This window comes from Haliaeetus leucocephalus, unplaced genomic scaffold, assembly GCF_000737465.1.
Source record: "Haliaeetus leucocephalus isolate CR32 unplaced genomic scaffold, Haliaeetus_leucocephalus-4.0 Scaffold384, whole genome shotgun sequence".
Lineage (NCBI taxonomy): Eukaryota > Metazoa > Chordata > Aves > Accipitriformes > Accipitridae > Haliaeetus > Haliaeetus leucocephalus.
The window spans coordinates 3,287,436-3,308,268 of record NW_010972820.1 but is presented as its reverse complement, the minus strand read 5'-3'; the positions used below and the strand labels follow the sequence as shown (position 1 = coordinate 3,308,268).

General features: G+C 43.2%; 1 protein-coding gene across 1 annotated transcript in view; it reads left to right on the top strand.

The window, feature by feature from the left end:
* Window positions 1-20,484, top strand: part of FAXC (failed axon connections homolog (Drosophila)) — a 25,927-nt gene extending 5,443 nt beyond the window's left edge. Inside the window, exons 3-7 of the mRNA XM_010573441.1 lie at window positions 520-655; window positions 5,996-6,192; window positions 13,086-13,303; window positions 18,212-18,328; window positions 19,918-20,484. Coding sequence (XP_010571743.1) covers window positions 520-655; window positions 5,996-6,192; window positions 13,086-13,303; window positions 18,212-18,328; window positions 19,918-20,201 — 952 coding nt within the window. The 3' untranslated portion in view covers window positions 20,202-20,484. The remainder of the gene's footprint in view (window positions 1-519; window positions 656-5,995; window positions 6,193-13,085; window positions 13,304-18,211; window positions 18,329-19,917) is intronic.
* The last annotated feature ends 349 nt before the right edge of the window (window positions 20,485-20,833 follow it).

Below are 20,833 nucleotides of genomic sequence, written 5' to 3'. Positions count from 1 at the left end.
GGCAAGAAGCGGTGGGCGCGAAGGGCGCCCTGGCCGCCGGGCCGAGGCGGCGCTGGGAGGCCCTCACCTGAGGGGAGAGGGCGTTGCGGCCTGGCGGGGCGGTTCCTCTGCTTCGCCGCGGTTTTGCCCCTCGCCCCCCCCCCCTTTATTTCTCGCCCTTTTCCCCCCGCTTACCCGTCGCAGCCCTGCAGGAGGCGGCTCTGAAGAGGTGCCCGGCGCTCGCCTCCACAGGTGGCCCCGGGCGGCCGCGGGGGCCGTCAGCCGGCAGCCCCCGTGTGGGGCGGTGCGGGGCTCCGCTGGTCTCGGCTCCCTGGCGCAGGGTGAGCCCAGGCTGCCGCCTGCCACGGCGTCCCCAGTGCTTCTGGCTGGCTCGGGATCCGGTGAATCAAAAACCTGCAGCCGCCCGTTAAGGGAGGACGCGCGTGTTGCCTCGGCCAGGATTTCTCCTTTGTGCATTCAACGTGCTGACGTATTGTGCACCTGTGGTTTTTTTTTTTAACTCTGTTTTCTCTTTGACAGGAAAGAGCAAGAGCTTGATTCGAAAGATGCTATCATCCTGCATCAGTTTTCAAGGCCTAACAATGGTGTTCCAAGTTTATCTCCATTCTGTCTGAAAATGGAAACTTACTTGAGGATGGCCGATTTACCCTACCAGGTACATTGTGCAGTTTTCCTTTACATTGCGGCTCGCTATAATTGCATGAAATGGCAAATAGGCATCCTGTCTCTCCTCCCCCCCGATCTGTCTCACCCAGGGAGATGTAAACATACGCCTACAACTAGGTGGGTACATCGACACTTTGATGTCTCCGGTTAAATTTGGTGTATAACCTTTAAAGATATGACTTGAATAACGTTGGTCTGGAACAGCTCTAGATTTAACTGGCAAAGCTAAATGAATGTTAGAAGCTAACTTGGCTGGAAATGCTGAAGTGGGAGAGTAGCCTGGAGTTTATATAATGCTACATAACACCCCAAAGCTAAAGTGTAACATTATTTGGTCTTTGAATTTCACTATGCTAAAGAGATCAAGATTAGGCAGCTGCAGCTGCTCATTTTCCTGGAGGGTTTCTCTCTGGAGCTCTCTTGGGAAGGCGTTCTTGCTTTTTGCTTCACCTCCCATCGCTGGTGCTTCCCCTCCAGTGAAGGAGGACAGGATTGCTTTCAGACGTTGTGAATACTGCTCCTTAATTGTGGCTGGGTGCATCCAGTGCCATCTTCCCACAGGGGATGAAGCCCAAGCTACTGTGGTGAATGAAAGCCAGGAGAGCAGAAATTTGAATCTAGCAGTCTTGCCTGTTAGTGTCAGGGTTTAGCTGTGATGCTGCGAGTCTGGCGCGTGCGTCATTGTGGTGTCGGCAAGCTATACAGCATGCAAGCTCTTTGAAACATGGGACGGATTTTTTTCTGTTTGTGTGAAGCATTGAGTGCGTTTAAGATGATACAACAGTGGTGATAAGTATAACGATCTTGGGCAGAAGAAATGTCTGTCTCTTTTTCTTCCCCCCCCCAAGAGATGTAAATTTGGCATCTTTCTTTGCCTCAAAGAGGCTGAGCTGTGGGTAGGTTGCATGCTCACCCCACATGGGTTCAAGTCACTTTTTACTGCTGCATACCAAGATGTTAGGAAGAGTATTTCATTTATGTCCAGTGTTTTACAGAGGAAAACCAACCATATTACAACTTCTTTTTTTACACATTTGTGGTTGATATTCAGCTTTGTATGTGATTAAACTCCTTTACATTGGAAGTGAAAGAAGCTCTAGTTAGTAACATTTTGCTTAAGTCTTTAAAAGACTGAGTTTAATGTTCATTGTCTTGAGATTTAATGGTACTTGAATCAGATGCTTCAGAGCATTAAATAGGGAGATTTCTGTCCTGTGGGATATATTTTCCTCACTTAGGCGTACAGAACCTGCAAGATACCGAAGTTTAAACATGTCATTGGAGCAGGAGGACTTTGCACACATTGCTTCTCCGCCCAGGGTAATTGGGGTAGTAATTGCATGTTTGAAGGGAAAACTATTTTGAGATCTGCTTTCTTTCTAATGGCAGTTGATGCAGTTCAGAGGTTTGTGATGATCAGAGTGGAGAGTAGTTAAAGAAAGCTGCAGTATAAAAGATGGTTGTCACAGGATATGGTCACTTCTAAAAGATAGCACTGTGCATTCGTGTGGTTCAGGATGGAGTCGTTTAGACAGCTAATGCTGTGTAGAACTGAGTCACCTACCTTTTCGGAGAGAGAGGGATTTCCAGATGGTTATCTTCCCTTCTTTATTTTCTGTACTGAAGGTCAGCATTGCTTTTTGGTGTTGCATCTCTCTATCCCTACTTGCTAGCTGTGAGCACACTAAGCTGGCATAGGTCAGGAGGACCACCAAAAGTAACAGCCCTACCTTCAGCGGCTCCCTCTTGTCCCTTTCTGCATGTCCTTTTCTGTGCCAGATCAGGCTGGGCCAGAGGTGGCCCAGTGGGAACCATGAAGATTTAGTTTGGTTTTAACCTAGCTCGGTTATCCATATGCTCCATGGGGGCAACACTGCAGGAGCAGGAATGGGTCCTGCGGGTGCTGGGAATGCCACGTTGCTGCTTTTAGCTGTGCCAGATTATATGGGCTTAATGTGTTTGTGGGGTTACCGACTCTATGTAGGGTTTTAGAGATCAGTTTGGTGGAGCTGAGTTTACGAGCTGAGGATGCAGCTTTTTTTTCCAGAAGAGGCAGATGTGTTTCTGTCCTTGTGTTAGGAGTATGGTGCTGCGTTTGGCTCCGGCAGGTGGAGAAAGGCATGCATGCTGCTGTGGGATTAAGTGGTAGGGGAGCAGGAGGCAGCAGGAGGGGAGCCAGCAGGCAGCACTGTTCTCAGCTGGAGTTATGAAGTTTCCTGTACTTGGACTACCTGGAGACTTTTCTTTTGTTCCCTTGTGGCTATGTTACCTATAGGACGCTGTAGGTGACAGAGACAACCGATGGCCCTCCCAGTGGGCAGCGGGGTGGGTGTGTAGGGGGGGGTACGGCTGGACGCAGAAGGAGACACCTCGCTTCCCTGCATGCTGGTGGGGGCTGTGATAGAGAAGCGATGGCACTCTGGGTGGCAGCTGGTGCCGAGGGCCTGCCTCTGGAGACTAGCTGTGGTCATTGCCTTCCCGGGGAGGGGATGCTTTGAAGGGAAGGTTGTGAAACAGAGTGAAGAAAAGGCAGAGGGGTGGTTAGACTGCTTTTACTCTCTCAATTCCTTGTGTTTATACTTTATTATAGTGCATCAGACTATTGAATAACGTGCTGCGTGTTACACAACATGCTTTAATGGCATGTGAGAAGTGGAATTGGGTGATGCATTCCTACCTTACTACTATCTGAATTTCTTCCAACAGATGCACTCTTGTAATGCGCTTATGTTTTCTTGAAACTGCCATTCTAGGTGCAAGTTCTCCATCAAAAATAATTAGCTGGGCTGTCAATAGTACCTAGCTGTTCTTTCAAAATGTTTGATGCTTTTCTTGATAAAGCTTGCTTTGGAAGAGCCCATTCTGGGTGCTTCTGGAGATCGTTTGGGTGTTCCTTGATTCCTTCAGGAACAAGAAGACCTGAGCGTTTATGTAATCTGATAAGTAATTGGCACAGCAGAAACATGCTGTTTTCATGCCAGGTCTGTGAAGATGGTAGCCTCCTTGGGAAGAGACATGAATAAAAGTAAAAGCATAAGCAGCAGTAATTGAAAATGTGGAACCTAATTTCTTTTGGATAGTACTATAAAATTACCCCAGAAGTGCCCTATGCCATTCTGTTTATAAATTCCTCTGTAAATGAGGTTCTGGGGAGGTCTTGTTATTGTTGCTTTGCAGGCTGCAGTTCAGTTAAATGTACTGTGAGGTATGAGGGGATATTTTGTTGGGTTGGTTTTGGTTTTTTAATGATAATACCACAGCTTTTCCCTGCTTTGCAGGGATAAATATTGATAAATATTTGATGGCAATTAGTAGCAGCCATAAGGATACCGAGGTTTCAAGCCTAAAAGTACCCATTTGAGAACAGTGGATACAAGAACAGTGTGACAGATTTGTCAAGAGACCAAGGTTTTCTCAGGTCATTGAAAGATGTTTCCTATTTTGTTTGATAAACTGTATGTATTGAAACGTGAAGATCCTGAGAAGGTTTTTTTAAGTTTAGGTAAACCAACTTTCCTGTAAGAACTTTAGCTCTTGCTTTTTTTCTGGGTTGCAAATGATATGGACTACAGTAATTGCAATATGTGATAAACACATCTTCAAGTCTAGTAGCTTCAGCAAAACATCAGTGTTTGTACACAAGAACGGAAATCTCATGTTGAAAGGGCTTAACAAAGATTAAGCCAGCAATGCTCAGTGCCATATAGACACACTATGTATGTAGTTCCAGGAAAAGCTTATGATTCTGTATTAAATTCATAATGAAAAATTATGGAAACCTATCAAGTCAGTCTGAGTGCTGAAAGAGCCTTTTTGATGAAGGAAAAGTCTGGAATGTGGAAGGATGGAGTAGTGCTCTCCTTTGTTTCAGGTGTTCAGCAGTTTCAGAATTTCTTCCATGGACTGGGCTAATAACTCCCACATCACTCACATGTGCAAGCGAGGTAGATTCAGTTGCTTTATTCACCCATGCAGGGATGCAGGAGATGAGACATTATATAATCTGGTGTCCCTACCATGCTATTTGTTTGGGCAGAAGTCCCAGAAAAGGCTACAGCCAGAAGGCATTGTTTTCCCAGCAGTGCTACCCTTGTTGTGTGTTTTCATCCACGAGGGAATAGCCTCCGGGAATGGCCGTGTGTTAGTAGTGCATTGCACATCTGTGTTTTGAGCGGTAGCCAGGATGTTGTGCTCTCAGACTGAGCTGGAGGTGCCTTCTGGTGTATGCTCCTTGCTGCGAGAGGACCTTAATCCATCTTTAGTGGATTCAGAAAGGATAAATACTTGAGACCCAAACAGGTCAGTCCAGAACTGCTAACCCTAAACCTCCAGCAATTAGGAGCTAGATCCCAAAATGCTTAGTGTGACTGCCAGAGACTGAGTGCTGAGCCTTTATTATGAGCCTTTATGGTTTGGCCTTCTGAGCTAGGTTTTTTCATTCACTAAATCACAGGATGTGAGGGTGGGAATCGCAAGAAAGGAAGAAAGCTCTGCCTTCAGGGGTAAGAGAGAATTGAAGTAAAATGTCTGATCACGTCTTGGAAGCCAGCAATTCTTGTGTTTGTCAGAGGAAACATAAAATCTCTAATCTCCGTGTTTCACCTTCTCTAACTGTAAAATGGGGAAAATACGTTGCTACTTCTGTGTGAGTGTTATGCTGAGCAGATGTACCAGTATTCAGCAATGCGCTAGTACTGTACTGGTGCTGGACTTTCAGAGACCCAATTGTAACAGGTGTGTCTGTAAAGGTATGAGATTTCTAAGTTATGAAGTTGCAGAAGCATATGTAAAGGCACATTTCCCTCCTGCTCAGTGAGGGAATAATATGTCTGTCTTTATATGGTTGTGATTGTGTGTGTTTTATCCTTGGAGGTAACGCAGCTATCTGAGATAGGTAGTGAATTAATCTTTATAAAGTACTTTTAACATGAAAAGTGCTGCTCTGTGCAAGAGCCAAATTTAGTTGTGAGTCCTGTGATTAAAAACTTGTTTAGAATAACTGACTCAATGTTTGGGAGATTTGAGCATTTCCAACCCTTAAATAACCTGGATACTTAAATAATGTTATATCACATGGGGTCCAACATAAAAGCATATACCTTGCAAGACCTGGAAATAATTTTATCTGAATTGTCATATAGGGTAAAGCTGTTGCTCTGATTGAACAGCTACCAGTAGTCTAAAGTATTAATTAAAAAAAAAGTTTGTTGGATAATGTTGCCTTTAAAAAACAGAGAAAAATATTTAAAAAGCTTTATTCTCATTGAAACAGAACCTGAAGGGCCTTTTTTGTCTGTATGTTTGTTTGTTTACTTGCTTTTTTTCTTAGAACTATTTTGATGGAAAACTTTCCCCTCAAGGGAAAATGCCTTGGATTGAATACAATCACAAGAAGGTGTCTGGCACTGAGTTCATTATTGACTTTTTGGAAGAGAAACTTGGAGTGAATTTAAATAAACACCTTGGTCCACATGAAAGAGCTGTTTCCAGAGCTGTGACAAAAATGGTGGAGGAGCACTTCTACTGGTAAGCTTGCATGGCGAAGCTGGCTGTGTTCTTGGTCTCTCAGATCTGCCCCTCTGCTTGTGCCTGGATGTGAATACTTATTTTCTCTTGCAGAAAGCTTGGGTACCCAATTATTAATTTCACAACTCTCTTCACCCTAGAAAACTGCTGCTTTCTGTGTACACTAGTATGAGCTGGGGGTAACTCCCCTGAGATTTGTGCTGTGCAGGCAAGGTAAGGGGACAGCCTCTTTGCCTGCAGCTTTGCAGAGCGGAGCAGCAGTGGGCTGTTCCTCTGTCCTGTTTCATGTGACCTCTGTATAGAAACAGCCTTGTTAATAAAGAGCAAAAAATCAAGATGGCTGAATACATTTGTGGTTTGGGGGGGGGAGGGGAACAAATCCAGCATTCGGCATGAATCCAGAATATTGTGTTCTTACTGATTTTAATTATCTGTGTGTGTGATTATAATATGGATTGTTTCCTTTTCTGTAACGCAGGATACTCCTGTTAATATGTATTGTTGGCAACACTGACAGTAGATAGGATACAGCATTAGTCACAGTATCCTGAGAAGCTGAAGTATGTATATGAATGGAAAACATAAATATAACCTTGCTGGTACTTTGTGTTTTACTGACACCTTTGAAAATAATACTCCCCACTTTACATTTCAGTCCTTTTTAAGTGCCCTTTCCAGTCTGGATTCATAGAAGTAGCAGGTGGACATGTATCTTGGATGCTGCATTGGCTGCCTCAGCAGGCACAAGGCTTTTTCCCAGTAGTTTGCTTTCTAGCATGCATTTAAGTCCTTGCTGTATTAAGTCTTGCATTTATGTTGCACTTTTCTTCTTCAAAACAATGTGTGATTTAAGTTGAATGCATTTATGTGCTTTTTCTTTCACCTTGTGATCGAAGATGAGCAGCAACATGTGTACATATAGTTCTTCAAATAACTTTTAGTGTTTCCTGGGAGCAATTTTAGCATTCAGGAGGCAGATTTAAATGATATGGTTTAGAAATGTAATCCCTGCCTTCCAGGAAGCTTGACCTTCACCAATTCTACCCATCTGCAGTGCCATAGCCTCAAAAATATGACTCAAGTAGCCTGCAAATATGGCTTTTTTTTTGTTCATTTTTCCCTCCTCAGTGATTATAGCTGCCAAAGGGAAGATGAGGCCTTTTAATCCCCTAATGCTCCATCTCCTTGCCTTAGTGTCGGTTGTTTTGCGGTCCATAGACTTAACTGCTTTAAATGTAACATTACTGATGACAGACTTACACTGCTGTTGTGTCTCAATTACAGATTTTGCTTTCCTCTGTGAAGCTGTTGTCTGTCCATCCAGGCTCCCTCTGAGCTGACTCAGCGCTGCTGGGCATGACATAGGGGAGCATGGGGGACAGGTATTGCAAATTCAGGTGCTGACCCGGGGAGATGACATTGAAATGGGTCGACAAAGCTAGACCAAGTAAGAATAGAGATGTGCATGCCTGGCTGTATATCCCAGTTGCCTTTCCTGTTTAGTCACACGGTTGAGTTTCCCTAATGCATGTATTTTTGCTGCAGTGTAGCAAAACATCCAACTGTAAGTCTTACTGTATGTCCCTGCTGTGTGGCTGTACCAGAGGCTTGCTATATTGGTGAGGTTACACCATGCCAGTTCTCTGTACTAGGCAAAGCCTGAGCTATGAGGCATCACAGTTGTACCGCTGTAATTCCTGGATAATAACTTTAACTATTCTGTAGTTACACCAAAATAAAATCAGGCTTTAGCTGTGTAGGGCCACATTTCTCCCTGACAGCATTGCATCTGTGGTTGTGGGATCCCTTTACATTGGTCCTTGAACCTGCCCACTTCCCACCAGAAGCTTAGCATTTGTGCATGGTGTCCTCAAGTCCCATGGTGAGGAATTTGTAACAGTGATTGCCTTTCTGCAGAATAAGATGTATAAAATCAAGCCTCCAAAGCAGTGATATAAAATGTGATTCATACTGTTTCATTGCCAGCAGCATGCAAAGTAGCTTCATGATAAATAAGTAATACTGTAGTACATTTATCGAACAAAGAAGCAAAGTACATCCTGTGGTGTGCTGTCTCTGGATGGAACTAATCCTAGTGGGTGCTCAGCATTTCATCCTGAAACGTTTAGCTTTTGCTGACGTAATTGCTCATCTTCACCAATTAGTGCCTCTTACAGGTAGAAATTGCTGCTCTGGATGGAGTTGAGAGCAATGCAGGGCTGTTGTGAACCTCAGCCTCTAGACACCCTGCCTCCACCCCAGGCTGCTATGCCTGGCAGGGGTCAGGCAGACAGCCAGCAAGCGAGTGTGCCTATTTTTGTGCAGGGATTAGAGCATATCTCCGAGATGCACGAGATGCAGGCAAGAGATGGGAGTGGACCAACTTGTGGTTCTCGTCCTGGGTCTGGTGCAGACCTTTGTCATGTGCTGAAGGGTTGCCCTGGGTCGCCTCCACTGCCTGCAGCAACCCGTGGGCCCTCAGAAACCAGCGGGGCACCCACAGCCGACTTAAGGACGTGTTGAGTTTTTGGTGTATCTGCAGCACATTTGTGGGATTGGACCTCTCTGTGAGATGGGTCGAGGACACCTGATTCTCATGTCCTTCTGCCACTGGCATGCTGGGCTCGGTGGCACTGCCAGCATTCAAGCCAGGCAGGTCCTGGTGCCTGGAGGGCTAGCAGTCCCTGCAAGGTGCTTTCTGGCACTTTAATCTCAGGAGACAGGTCTGAGATCAGTGACACTAATGTGCTTAGTGAGAACCTAAAGCCTTGAATATGCAGCTTAACAAATTAACCTGTTAGATTGGTTTAGCTGTATTGTCAAACACAACCTTTGTGATTTCTAAGTGTGTGTGTGCATATATATACACGTATATATTTAACTCATTTCTTGCTTTGTCTTTCAAGAAGACCGTGTAAATATCACATATGTGATGAGTGCTTGAAGTACAGGAAAAGCATGGTATGAGAATACAAATGAATCTGACTTTGGTAGGTATTCAGACTTGCCATGTATTAAACATAAAATATGTTTATAATATAAATATGTTTAAATACATCAAGCCACTTGTAAGAGCGATGTCTCTCCTGCTATTAAAAATGATGAGGCTTGAATGCCACTGGTGGCTTAAAAGCCAGTTGCTCTGGGAAATCGCACAGCAGGTGGGGTTTCTACAGCTGATTGTGGAATGAATTTGTTATAATCCTTTTGTATATCTAGAAATTCCAGTCTGCACAGGTTCAGATAGGAAAAATAACCCCCAGTTTACATCCTTGTGAACACCTCCCCCTTGCCTTGATGTTCAGACAGTTTGGGGATAATCAGGCAAGCCGCTGATGGTGAGTCACTTTCTCCATCTCCTCTCCTGATTTATGTATTGAGGCCAAAGCTGCTGTTACATTTAGACTTCAGATTTGCTTCACCCCTGCAGCATTGCTCTTTAATGTGTTATTGTTTTATTTATACTCTAAAATTTGGACAGATGTGCTGGCACAAATGGGAATGTTAATGTTTCCCAAAATGCTCAGTTCAGGCCAATATTTTAAATAATTGTCATCCTATAAATACTAACTGTAGTTTAAAATGTATAGTTATGCTGAAGTACGTTATGTAGACTACCTGATTTCTGGCATTTCCTAACCTTTTGTAATGTTGGTAATACTCTAATAATGTAGTCTGAGCAGAGGGATTAAATGCAGAGGAGCATGTTTTGGTAGGAAGCACAGATTAATGAACCTTTGAATAGAGTTATTTTAACAAAGTGCCTGTAAAGCCAGCTTTAAAAGTGCTTTAAACTGTCTCTCTGAATCTGAGCCTACTTTTTTCTTTGCTTTTGTGTGCTCAGAAACATATCATTTTAGAAGTAGACTCTGTGGTTGTCTGTTTAGCTGCCTTCATTGCCCATGTAAATTTGAGATATGGGACATGTGACAACTTTACTCATTCAAAGTGACAAGCAGATGTCTAAGATTGGGCTTGACAGTTTAGCCTAAGCAGGATTACCTAAATCCTGTGCAGTTCTGCTCTTCCTGCATTGCTGTCCTGATCATTAAACACTTGTTTGATTTCTGCCTCTTCCAGACCCAAAGACCTTCTCCCCCAGAGCAAATGAGTGCTAGGGAAATGTATTTGTACTTTAAAGTATAGGCTAATTAGCTTTGTGGGAAACCTTGTTCATCCCATCTCATGAAATTAAAACCATCCTGGATGTGGCTGCTCATTCTTGGTGCGGTGCCAGCTTGTTGGTGGGGTTGGAGTGAACAATAGTGATGGCAAGTCCATAGGGCCAAGTTAGTTTTGTGTGACTGGGGTGACTTTTAAAAAATGCTGCAGCAGAGTCTCCTCTCTTCTTTTTCCATTTTGTTTTGGCTTCTTTTTTCTTGTTGTCCCTCTCTGTGGCCAGGCCTGTTGTCCTAAAGCAACTAAGTTGTGTTGCAGAGTTGCTGGGTGAAACCTGTCAGGTCCGTGCTGGGGAAGGAGGGTCTTTGCAGCGAGACACACAGCAGTGCTCTCGGAGAGCAAGTTTTTCTTAGCTTATTCAAGTAATAAATAATAATTTGCAGATATAGATAGTATTTGTAATTATTTCCCAGTGTTTGCATCGAGACCAGAGTTTTATTTCCTATTCAGAGCTGTACCTGCCCAAAGGACCTTGTCCTTTCCCAGGCTTGTGAAACATGACTAGTGAAACGTTGTGCTCTGTGGAGCGCCCTTATGCTTGCAGCCCAGTCTTCTTTCCATCCTTCTTAAATTCTGTTTTACCTTTGTTCCGGGAGTGAGGCAGTCTTGCACCCCATCTTCTAGCCAAAGTGAATACTTCTGGAGTTTCAGCAGCCGTCTACTCCTGTGCTTGCTGGCTTCATGTTGCCACTTTTGAGCTGGTGCCTCTCACTAAATCTGGCTGTGTTTCAAACTCTGCTGTGCTGAAACCAGCCCGATGACTTGAGTTGATCCATCCATTTTGAAAAAATGGTTGTGCGGAACACCCCCATTCAAAGAGTGGTACTGAAGCGTGTGAAACGTCAGCGGGATGCTTTTGTCATATTAATACAGTGCAAGAGGTTGTGGAGAAGACTGTTGGGGATAAAAGCCATCAGAAACATAGCAGGTGCATTTTTGTTCTTGCATTTACTGTTCATGCATTTGCAATAAAACCTGCACTTGCCTCACTGTTACTGACTTTAGTGAAATCAATTTGAGCAGGAGGCATTGTCCTGCAGTAGACAATTTTTAATAGAATTAAAAAATCTTTTACCCACTCTGTTGGGAGCATTCTAAATTTGAGCTGTAAGTGGATTTTTTTTTTTTTCAGCTGTTATGCCAAATATTTTCCTTTTACCTCATGATATTAGTAATTCAAGTGAAGAATCTGTGAAAACTTGAAGCTTAGAACATTTTCATGGTGTAAACGTAATTGTTCCCTGATGGTAGTGCTGAATTCAGCTTCTGTTCATGACATACAGGAGTTTGATAAAACATACATTTAAAAAAAAAAAATTCACAGGAGTTCTCCAGGACGTACTGCTTTTTTTCTCTTTTTTTTTTTTTTCTTTTCTTTCTTGAATTAGGCGATCTGTATCAGCACTAAGGAAATTAGGTGCAGTTAGAAATATGTACAATGATAAAACTGAAGTCATATTCCAAACTAAAACAATGGTGCTCCTATCATATTGGAAATGAAAACATTTGATTATTAAGTTAATATAATTGTGTACATGAACTTGCAACTTTTGGTATTTTAACTTTTCAATCTAGCTTCACTAGTTTATCATGTCTCCATGAGCCTGTTTTCATATGATCTCAAATATGTAAATCCACTTTTAGATTTTTCAGTTTGGAAATTGCTACGAACATAATGGAATATGGGTATCAACTCCTAGTGCTTCTGAGATCCTGTTGGCTTCATAGGTTTGTCATGTTTACTTTGAGATGTCTTTAGCCCTTTTTCCAACATCCCTTGAACTTGGTGACAAAAGTGATATGGTCTTTTTGGTTTCTTGGTTATGTCAGGAGATACTAGATGTTAAAAAAGTTAATGTTTCTTTTTTCATAAATTTCTTGAGTAGTGACAGCAACAAATCAATTTTTTGTTTGCCTACAATATTAGCAAAGAACAAAAATTCATGTAGGAAACAAATTTCAGCTGGTAAGACAAATTTTTATAAAAAGACCTTTCAAAATAATATATTTGCCATTCAATAAAGCTGAAATACAGCCTGAAATACAACAGTCCTTCAGAAATCTCTCTCTCATAAAATCAATATTTTGGAGAGGAAAAAATACAGTGGAAAACCAACCCAATAACAACCATCCCTTCATTTCTGTTATTTTATTTTTAAAAGATTGTGTCATTATTAGTTTCTGAGGAGAGCAGAGATCTTCTGAAAAATGACTGCAACAATATTTATGTTGGGGCGGAGTTACTGCTTGGCTAAGTTTCAGCAGTATAGAAAGCAAGGAGAACAGGTTGGTGGGAAAGATTGGTGTCTTTGTGGGCTGTTTTGTTGTTGCTTTCCCCAGGCCTGTGCAGTCAATCATCTTGAGCTAATAAATCCTTTTGGCACTGCATTTTGTTATGCGAGTTTAGCAGAATTCTGCAGCTTTTATTTTATATTTCAATGCGAATCTCATTTTCTCTTGAAGTGAGCCATGATTTACTGAGAGAATAAGCACTGGGCAGTCTGCGTAAGTATTGCAAAGTCAGTTTTCTCTGCTGTCACTCTCTGAGTTGCATCAGGGTCTACTCTTTACTGGAAACTACCTCTCCATCAGGGCAGTGAGCACGCAGCCTTAAGAAAGCTCGCCGCCTAACCTTTGTGTGAGCCTTTGCAGGGTGGTGATGGGCTGCTGACGGAAGTATTGCACTGCTATAACTTATTTTCACATCCTTCTAGGACTTTAGCTTATTGCCAGTGGGTGGAAAATCTTCATGAGACGCAAAAGATGGTTTCACTTTTTGGCCCCTTCAGTGACTTGCTGAAGTGGATCCTCTGCCATCTGACCAAAGGGATTGTGAAGCGGGAAATGTATGGCCATGGCATTGGCCGCTTCTCAGAGGAGGAGATGTACACGCTGATGGAGAAGGACATGCGGACTCTAGCAGGCCTCCTGGGTAACGTACAGCGAGTTACGCGCATTCTGTTTGTTCACAACCTGCTGTCCACAGGATGAAATTGACTGCGAGTGCTTTCTGGCAGCTTGGTCACATACACAAATAATCTCGTTTGTCAGTACGTAGAGTCCACACTGCTGCTGTCATTCAGTGCCACCCTTGCTCTGGCAGGGACAGTGTTCCTTTCCCCACTGTTGGCTACCTAATTGTGTCTCCAGAGGGGTAAATGGCTATCTTCTGTGAGCACCCAGTATGTGTATCCAGAGGACCGGAATGTGGCCTGCGATTTTGGAAGAGCATTTTGCTATGTGAATTTAGGAAAACGTAGTGTTTAGTTCTTCAGATGAAACCTCTTATTTATATATTGGGGGGAGGGGGTCTTTGTTGTATTTGGTTGGTGTTAGCAGCTTTATTCAAAACTTCATTCAAAGCTGCTAGTAGGAGATGGGTTCTGTGCCAGAATAGGTGGTTTTAGGCTGCTTGGTTGTCATGGGTGGATCTCATAGGGTTAGTCTTAAGGTTGACCTCCGTTAGAACCACATGAGCCTCATTTCTGTTTTGTAACTCAGGCTGAAATCTGCACTGGAGCTGTTTATGCTGTGCTTCTTGCCTTGCAGTCTGCTGAAAGCTAACCATATTGTGCTTCTGTGTAAAGTTTGCGTTTTGAGGAGTTAGTTTGGGGCAGGTGGTCACTTCCCTTGAGCTTGTGTCTCTTTTGCACAAGGAACCAAGAGAGATGGTACCTGTTTGGCTGCTTTGTTCCCTGTTACGATTGCTTTAAAGAGGTGGCTGAGTGGAGGGTAGGAGGGATGCTTCCTTGCCCTGTGAGGGACGATATATTATAGTGCACATGCTTGAAGTAGGTAAGTGTGGAGTGGATGGAGGGAGCAAGGTGAGGAGAGCCCAGCAGAAGGCAGAAACTGAGTGCTTGCTGAGACAGGGAAGGAAGAGATACTTCTGCACTTCCAAGGTGTTTTGGAAACAAAGATGTTTGCAGAGGACCTAGATTGGGCTGTTTAGAGTTTTCTATAACTTTTTTCTGAAGCAAACCTGCTGTATTGCTGGATTGGGAGCAAGGTGGAAAAAAGACATGTGATGCATGGGCACATTGGGCAAGGGGGAGATTTGTTGACAGCTCCTCTTGGGTCAACACTTTCTCATGCTGCATTTTGTTAACAAAAAAAGTTACCGATTCTAGTGCCTCTCCAAAGAAAACCTGGTTTTGGAGCTTAAGAGGTCCTTTTTCTTTCTGCGGGAGGGAGGGAGCAGGTCATTTTAGAAGAGGTCTGGGCACATCTGCTGCAAAGCTGTGGCCAGCTCAAGTGCTCTCAACTGTGGGACTACTGTTGCTGTAGCTTCAAAGTTGGCACTGTGTGGCTCCATGCATGTTACAGAGAGGAATAGGGTTGGGACAGGAGCTGGAGCAAGTTCAACGTATGACTTTTTACTTCCAGATGAGAATGTTGTGCCTTGTGTACTTCAAAAAACCTTGATGGGCATCTGCTGTATTCCTGTTATTTTACTACATTACCACCTGAATATTGTACAATTTTTTTTCATCTTCCCCTCTGAAACAGATGTCAGATTAATCACTGTGCAGTTATGTGAATCATTATATTTGCCCTTTTATTGGTGCATTTGTCTGCTTTTCTACAATTGCCTTGATTTTTCATTAACACCAGCATGTTCAGGTTTTCTCCAGCCAGCTGTTTATGGTTGGGTCTAGTAACTGTGGCCTCCGGGTAGTAGCCTGGGATGGGGACAGGAGGTGGGATGAGGACTTCTAGCCTGACTGGAGACTCTCCCGTTTCACAGGGTGGAGGAGAAGGCGGTCAGTCAGCCTATTGCCTGCACAAAAATCTTTGTGAGATTCCTTTCCACGTATATGTGCCCTTGTATTTTCCCAGGAGAGGAAGCAGTTGGGATTTTGGCTGTGAGAGGGCTATCTTAAGAGCTTAAAAAGGATGCCTATCATGCAGAATAGCATACCAAACTGCAGCTGTCAGTCATCAGGCATATCAGATTAATGTTCCCCATTTTTTAACAGAGACCATTCCCACAGGAACAAGAATAATTTTTAAATTCCAAGAGCTGCTTCCAGAGGATGATAACTTGGCAGCTGCCAGGTCTTGTGACACTCATTTTGACATTCCCAGTCGCATCTTGGATGCTTTTTTCTTTCTTTTTCATTTCTGAGAATCATTTTTCCTTCTTCCATGTACCTCTTTCCCTAACAGACTCTACCAGATCTCTTATAAAAGAAACTGGAACTAATCCTCCTGTGATGGATCAGTCTACCCTGTTGGTATCATCTTGCTCTCTGTCCTGCAGTCTTTAAAGCACAAATGTGATTTCCTTGTGTTGTAGTACTTTCCTACTGCTTGGTAGTAGTGTAAGGAAGTGGGGGGAACTGGGCATATGAACTAGCAATAATGAAAAATATACATTTTGATAATTATTTAAAAGATGCAAGTGAGTGAGTGGTGCCCGTAAATCTGTTGGTGCCTTCTCAGCTGTCTGCCTCCCTCAGGCTTTTGGGTAAATGGGGATTTTGAGCAGGGAGTTGCAGGGCAGCAGCTGCCTGAACTGGCTTTTGAAAAGCATTTGATGTTTTGTGGAGGGCAGGGGTGCTCAGAGCACAGAGGTGGGACTAACCTGAATGCAGGCCCCTAATGCTAGTTGAAATGCCCTGCAGCAGCCTGCATGGGCTGTACATGCTGCTGTGGAAGGGTGTAGGTCTCCTGCTGGCCCGTCTCATAGATCTGTCTTTTGCCAGGGTTACTTGAAGTAGTGCTGAAGTAGCTGCTCTTTAATCCTCTGGTGCATGCGTTCTTAAATAGCAGGGCTGTGTGCTGTCAAATCCCTGGGCAGTACAAATTTGATCCAAGTCCAGTGTGACCAGGTGATTGCATTTCTGTTGGATTAGCTAGGGGATGCAGCGAGGTGTTTGAGATTAGCACTGTGGCAGCCTTGATGTGACAGGCGCTGTGTAATCTGGCATAAAACTGTATGCTGAGAGAAGGTGTCTGGTCTGTCAGAAAGTCTTCTGGAAAAAAGTTGTACTGGAATTTTTGGGAACAGATCGGAAGTGGTAGAAAGACATGTGCTTGGAGGCTGTGTTATGCATTGCGGGGTGACCTAAACCCATATTTACAGTTTTGCGGAACCACAGCTTTATTTCCTCCTCTTCCCCTTTGTTGCCACGCACCTGAAGGTGCAGGTGTTGTGCCTGGGGAGCCATTGTGTTTGCAAAAGAGTGAGATGGTTCAGTCCTCACTCACTGCCTGCCTTAGTTGTAGTGAGATGGAAATGGCAGTATTATTTTCCAGCACAACATTGTTATGGATTGAGTCTCAGAACCAGTTGTGTGGTGCTAAATTCCTAGTGTTGGCCTATAACTGTGGTTTGGGGACCAGTTTTTGAGCTGTGTTTGAGATCAATGAATGCTAGGCATCAGATAAATACTGAAAAGACACAACATTTACCTTGTACATGGTTTTCAAACAGTAGATTGATGCAGCTGTGAAGGAGCTGGGGAGAGTTAACTCCATGTTAAAATTACATCTGACAGGCTAGAGGAGGTTATTGTTACTGGTTATTCCTGAGCTTTGCTATGCTACCGTACAGGGAGATGACAGTATTCCTTGTACTATACTCTGGAATTGGATGCATTTTACTGCTGGACAGTTTTTCTAAACTCACTCAATAACTCTAACATTTAATAACTTGCTGAATTACAGGCAGCTTATATTGGGCAGGGGAATAACGTCCTGGGGAGATGGGATAACTGGATTTGGAGAATTCAATTATGTACCACATTTCATAGAGTTTTTAGCACTTTGGGCCAAGGCAGGGACAGTGCAACCATCTAACCTGACCTCTGCAATACTGCATGTTTCACCTGTGTGCCACGTGCAGTCTTTGCTCCAGGTCTTGTGCCTGTGATGAGGAAATGAGTTTATACTGGATGTTTCTTTGCAAGCGGTGGCTTTGAAACGTGATTTTCTTCCCTGTCTTAAGTAGTTATCCATCTGTTTGTGCTGTGGTGGCCACTTAGGACCATCATGGCATTGGGGTGCCCAGAGGGGTAAGCAGAATAGCGGTGTGGAGCAGACATGCCACTTCTCTGGACCAGGCCAGTCCCAAGCGGCTGCTGTTTCACTTGCCTGCCAGCATGCCTGATGTGCCTCTGTTTGGTCCCTGCCAGGTAGAAACCAGTGTTTGGGGGTGGGGACACCACACTGGTGGTGGGTGAGAGGAGCTGTTCACTCCTGCCTGCAGCTGTGTCCTCCTGGAGATGCAGGTCATTTTGGAGCAGTCACTGCCAGTCTGACTGGTGCATTGGTTTCAGCCTGAACAAATGGTGGGAGAGGAGAGCTTTGGGTACAACTTTCTTTTGTTTGTGTGATCAGATGAGTTACCTGAAACTGGATCTGCACACATGAGAGATACAGGGTGACCAGCTTCTTTCAGCAAGTGCATTCATGATTTTTAACCATGGCTGAATGATTTTGGGTTTGCACCAAAGGAGAAAATCATGCTTTTGGGCACCTGCTGGCTGCAGAGGAGATTTTAAATGCAGCAGAACTAGTGCAGTGTCTATGCACTGCTAGCTGTGATGAGTGGAGGTTACTTGGCCAGTGGTGGCTCTGTAATTGGCCTAGTTCGAGAAGTGGTGAACACAGGGGAAGCTGTAGTAATGGATTTCACCTCCTGAACCCTAGCAACAGCTTTTGAACTGTATTCTACATTGAATCCCTGTCTTTGAACCAGTGAACCTTTTCAGCTAGATGATTTCAGTAAAAAAAAAAAAAAAAAAAAGCTAAAGATTTAACCAGGGTAAATTTTTTTTTTTTAAGTGGGGAGAAGGGACATCCAGTTGAGAAATGTTTGCTGTTGTATTCACAGGTGACAAGAAGTACATTATGGGACCAAACGTTTCCACCGTTGATGCCACTGTCTTCGGGCATCTGGCACAGGCAATGTGGACACTACCAGGGACTCGACCAGAGAGACTAATCAAAGGTAAGAAAGCTTAAGTGATCTCTGATGAAAAACTCTTGGTGGCATTTGCCACATTTAAACTTGGAGCACCTTGTAAAGACAGTTCAAGACCGCAGCAGCACTTCAACTGCATCGCAGGCTGTTCTTGCCTTTGATGTAGCATTTGTATCCTGTAATGTTGTTTTCTCTTAAAATTCTTGTTTGTTTTCTCTTTAATGTTTTACACAATGATTGTTTCTATTCCTGTACTCGATCTTTTCCCTCTTTCACATAGCAAAGACTGAATGCCTCTAAGGAGTGAATGCTGGGTAAAGTATGAGAAGACAGAAGCATGACCATGAGCCAAATTCTGCTGAACTGAGTAGTGTCATTGACAGTAGAACTGCAAGTGCTATTGTCCCACTGAAATTACAGCCTTTGCTGTTACTGAAGATGCTGGGCAAGGAAAAAGTCCAGCCTGACTTTGGAGTCCCTGTGTTTTTGCATGAATTGGAAACCACCATACCCCTTCCCTCCACACATTTTTTTTTTCTTTTTTTCTTGTGGGGTGGCATAGGCATGTGAAAGTAGCCTTGCATCTCTTTTCAGAATAAATCCATGTGGTATGAAAAATGCAAAGAGCTAAGGAGGAAAAGGATGGGAAATAGGTGTAAAAGGAATGAATGTGACCTGTAGATCTACTTTGCGCAAGAGAGCTACTAAAGCAATAGTTAGGAGGCATAGACTTGCTCATTATTAAAACTGAGGAAGAAAACACTTGACATAAGGACATAAAAGTATTGTCTATACAGTTCTTCCCCTTGATGTCTGGGGAATCACAGATAAAATTCTGAAGGGTCCATGGCTTTCAAGGAATACTGTGTTGTTGGAACTAGTTTGTCTCTCATGAAAATAAATAGATGGTAATACATGCAAATACCCAAGGAGTATGGATGATTCTCTGTACCCATCCACCTACTCATGCTATTGTGAGTGCAGGTTTCACATACACATTCCCTTTAATATACTATTATTTCTTTGTTCTTTGAAGTTTTTTGTAACTTATTCTTTAAGCACACTCTAAGTGTACATGTATGTGTAAACATAAGGTGTAAGGTACTAAGGCTAGGAACATGAGGGGTGAGCCAGTGACATATAAAAACTTAGATGTGAATTTATCTTGCAGACAACGCTGCCATCTGGTGGTGGAAAACCCAAATTAACTGTGTTTTACACTGTATTGTGTATATAGGATCGAATTGTGTCGTTAGAAACCAAGTTTCTGCAACATAAGCAAGAATTTTACTGTGCAAAACTTACAGTATTAGTATCTTGTCTTGATTTATTTCTGCAGAGGTTGAATTGCGGATAGTTATTTTGCTACATGCATTTATGTTCATTCCAGTGTAACTCTTCTTCTTGTATGTATGTTAATAATACATGTTTTAAGTTACATGAAAGTTACAAACAGAGCCGCTAAGAGGATTGATGGGATCTTGGTATTTTGAAATCTTTTTGGAAGGAGCCTGCACAATTAGTTTCCAAACAGCGCTAATGTTTCTGCATCAGCAGGTGAGTTAGAGCATTATTGACTGGATGTATTTACTGGAGTCTGTTGTGCTGTGTTGCAGGTGAACTGATTAACCTTGCTATGTATTGTGAAAGAATAAGGAGGAAATTTTGGCCAGAATGGCACCATGATGATGATAACACTCTGTATGAATCTGAGGAAAGCAGCGAAGCAAGCAAGACTTACTCCCCTTTGCAGGACTTCAGTTTTTATTCAAGGACAGAAACATTTGATGAGGAAGGGAACAGTATTTCTCAAACCCCTGACACAGATTACACTGGACACTCCCTCTTTGATTCGGATGTGGACATGGATGAGTACAGAGATCATGAACAATGCAAGTGATGCGTACAAGCATCTCCCATTTTGAAGACAAGCTGTTTCTTGGGATTAGTCTGATTTGTTTTCTCCTTCAGGTCAGGAAGAGGTTTATACCACTTTGGAAGAGACTATTGTGCTTTGACTCAGCTGTCACATGTTACCTGGACTATTTCAACCTTATTTCATTTTGTGTAACTGTTCAGGTGGAACCAAGGTAAACAGTTATTTAAAACACACATGGGCAAACTGGAGGTCCAGAGGGCAACAGGACTGTTCAATCTATGTTTTTGTTCATGTTCAAAACCAGATCCTGTAACCAGGTGGGACAGATCTCTGGGAAGTGGAGCATTTGTCAGAGCTGGTTTGTGTTGATATCTTGTCTTTATAGGAATGGGTTGAGGCATGGAAGAGGCATGACTGGCACACCTTTCTCCCATGGAAGAAAATGATTGATGCTGTATTGATTTCGTGGAGTTTTGGGGTGGGATTTTATTTGATAGCTACCTGTACTCTGGGTGCATGTGTTATTACAGTGTCTGTAGGAAACAACTGCTCCCAGTTCTTTCGGAGACGGTTGAGGAAGACAGGAAGAAAACATACTCCTACAGAAAGGAGCTTTTTAGTGTTTCTTGTTCTTTGCAGAAGATTGAAATCGC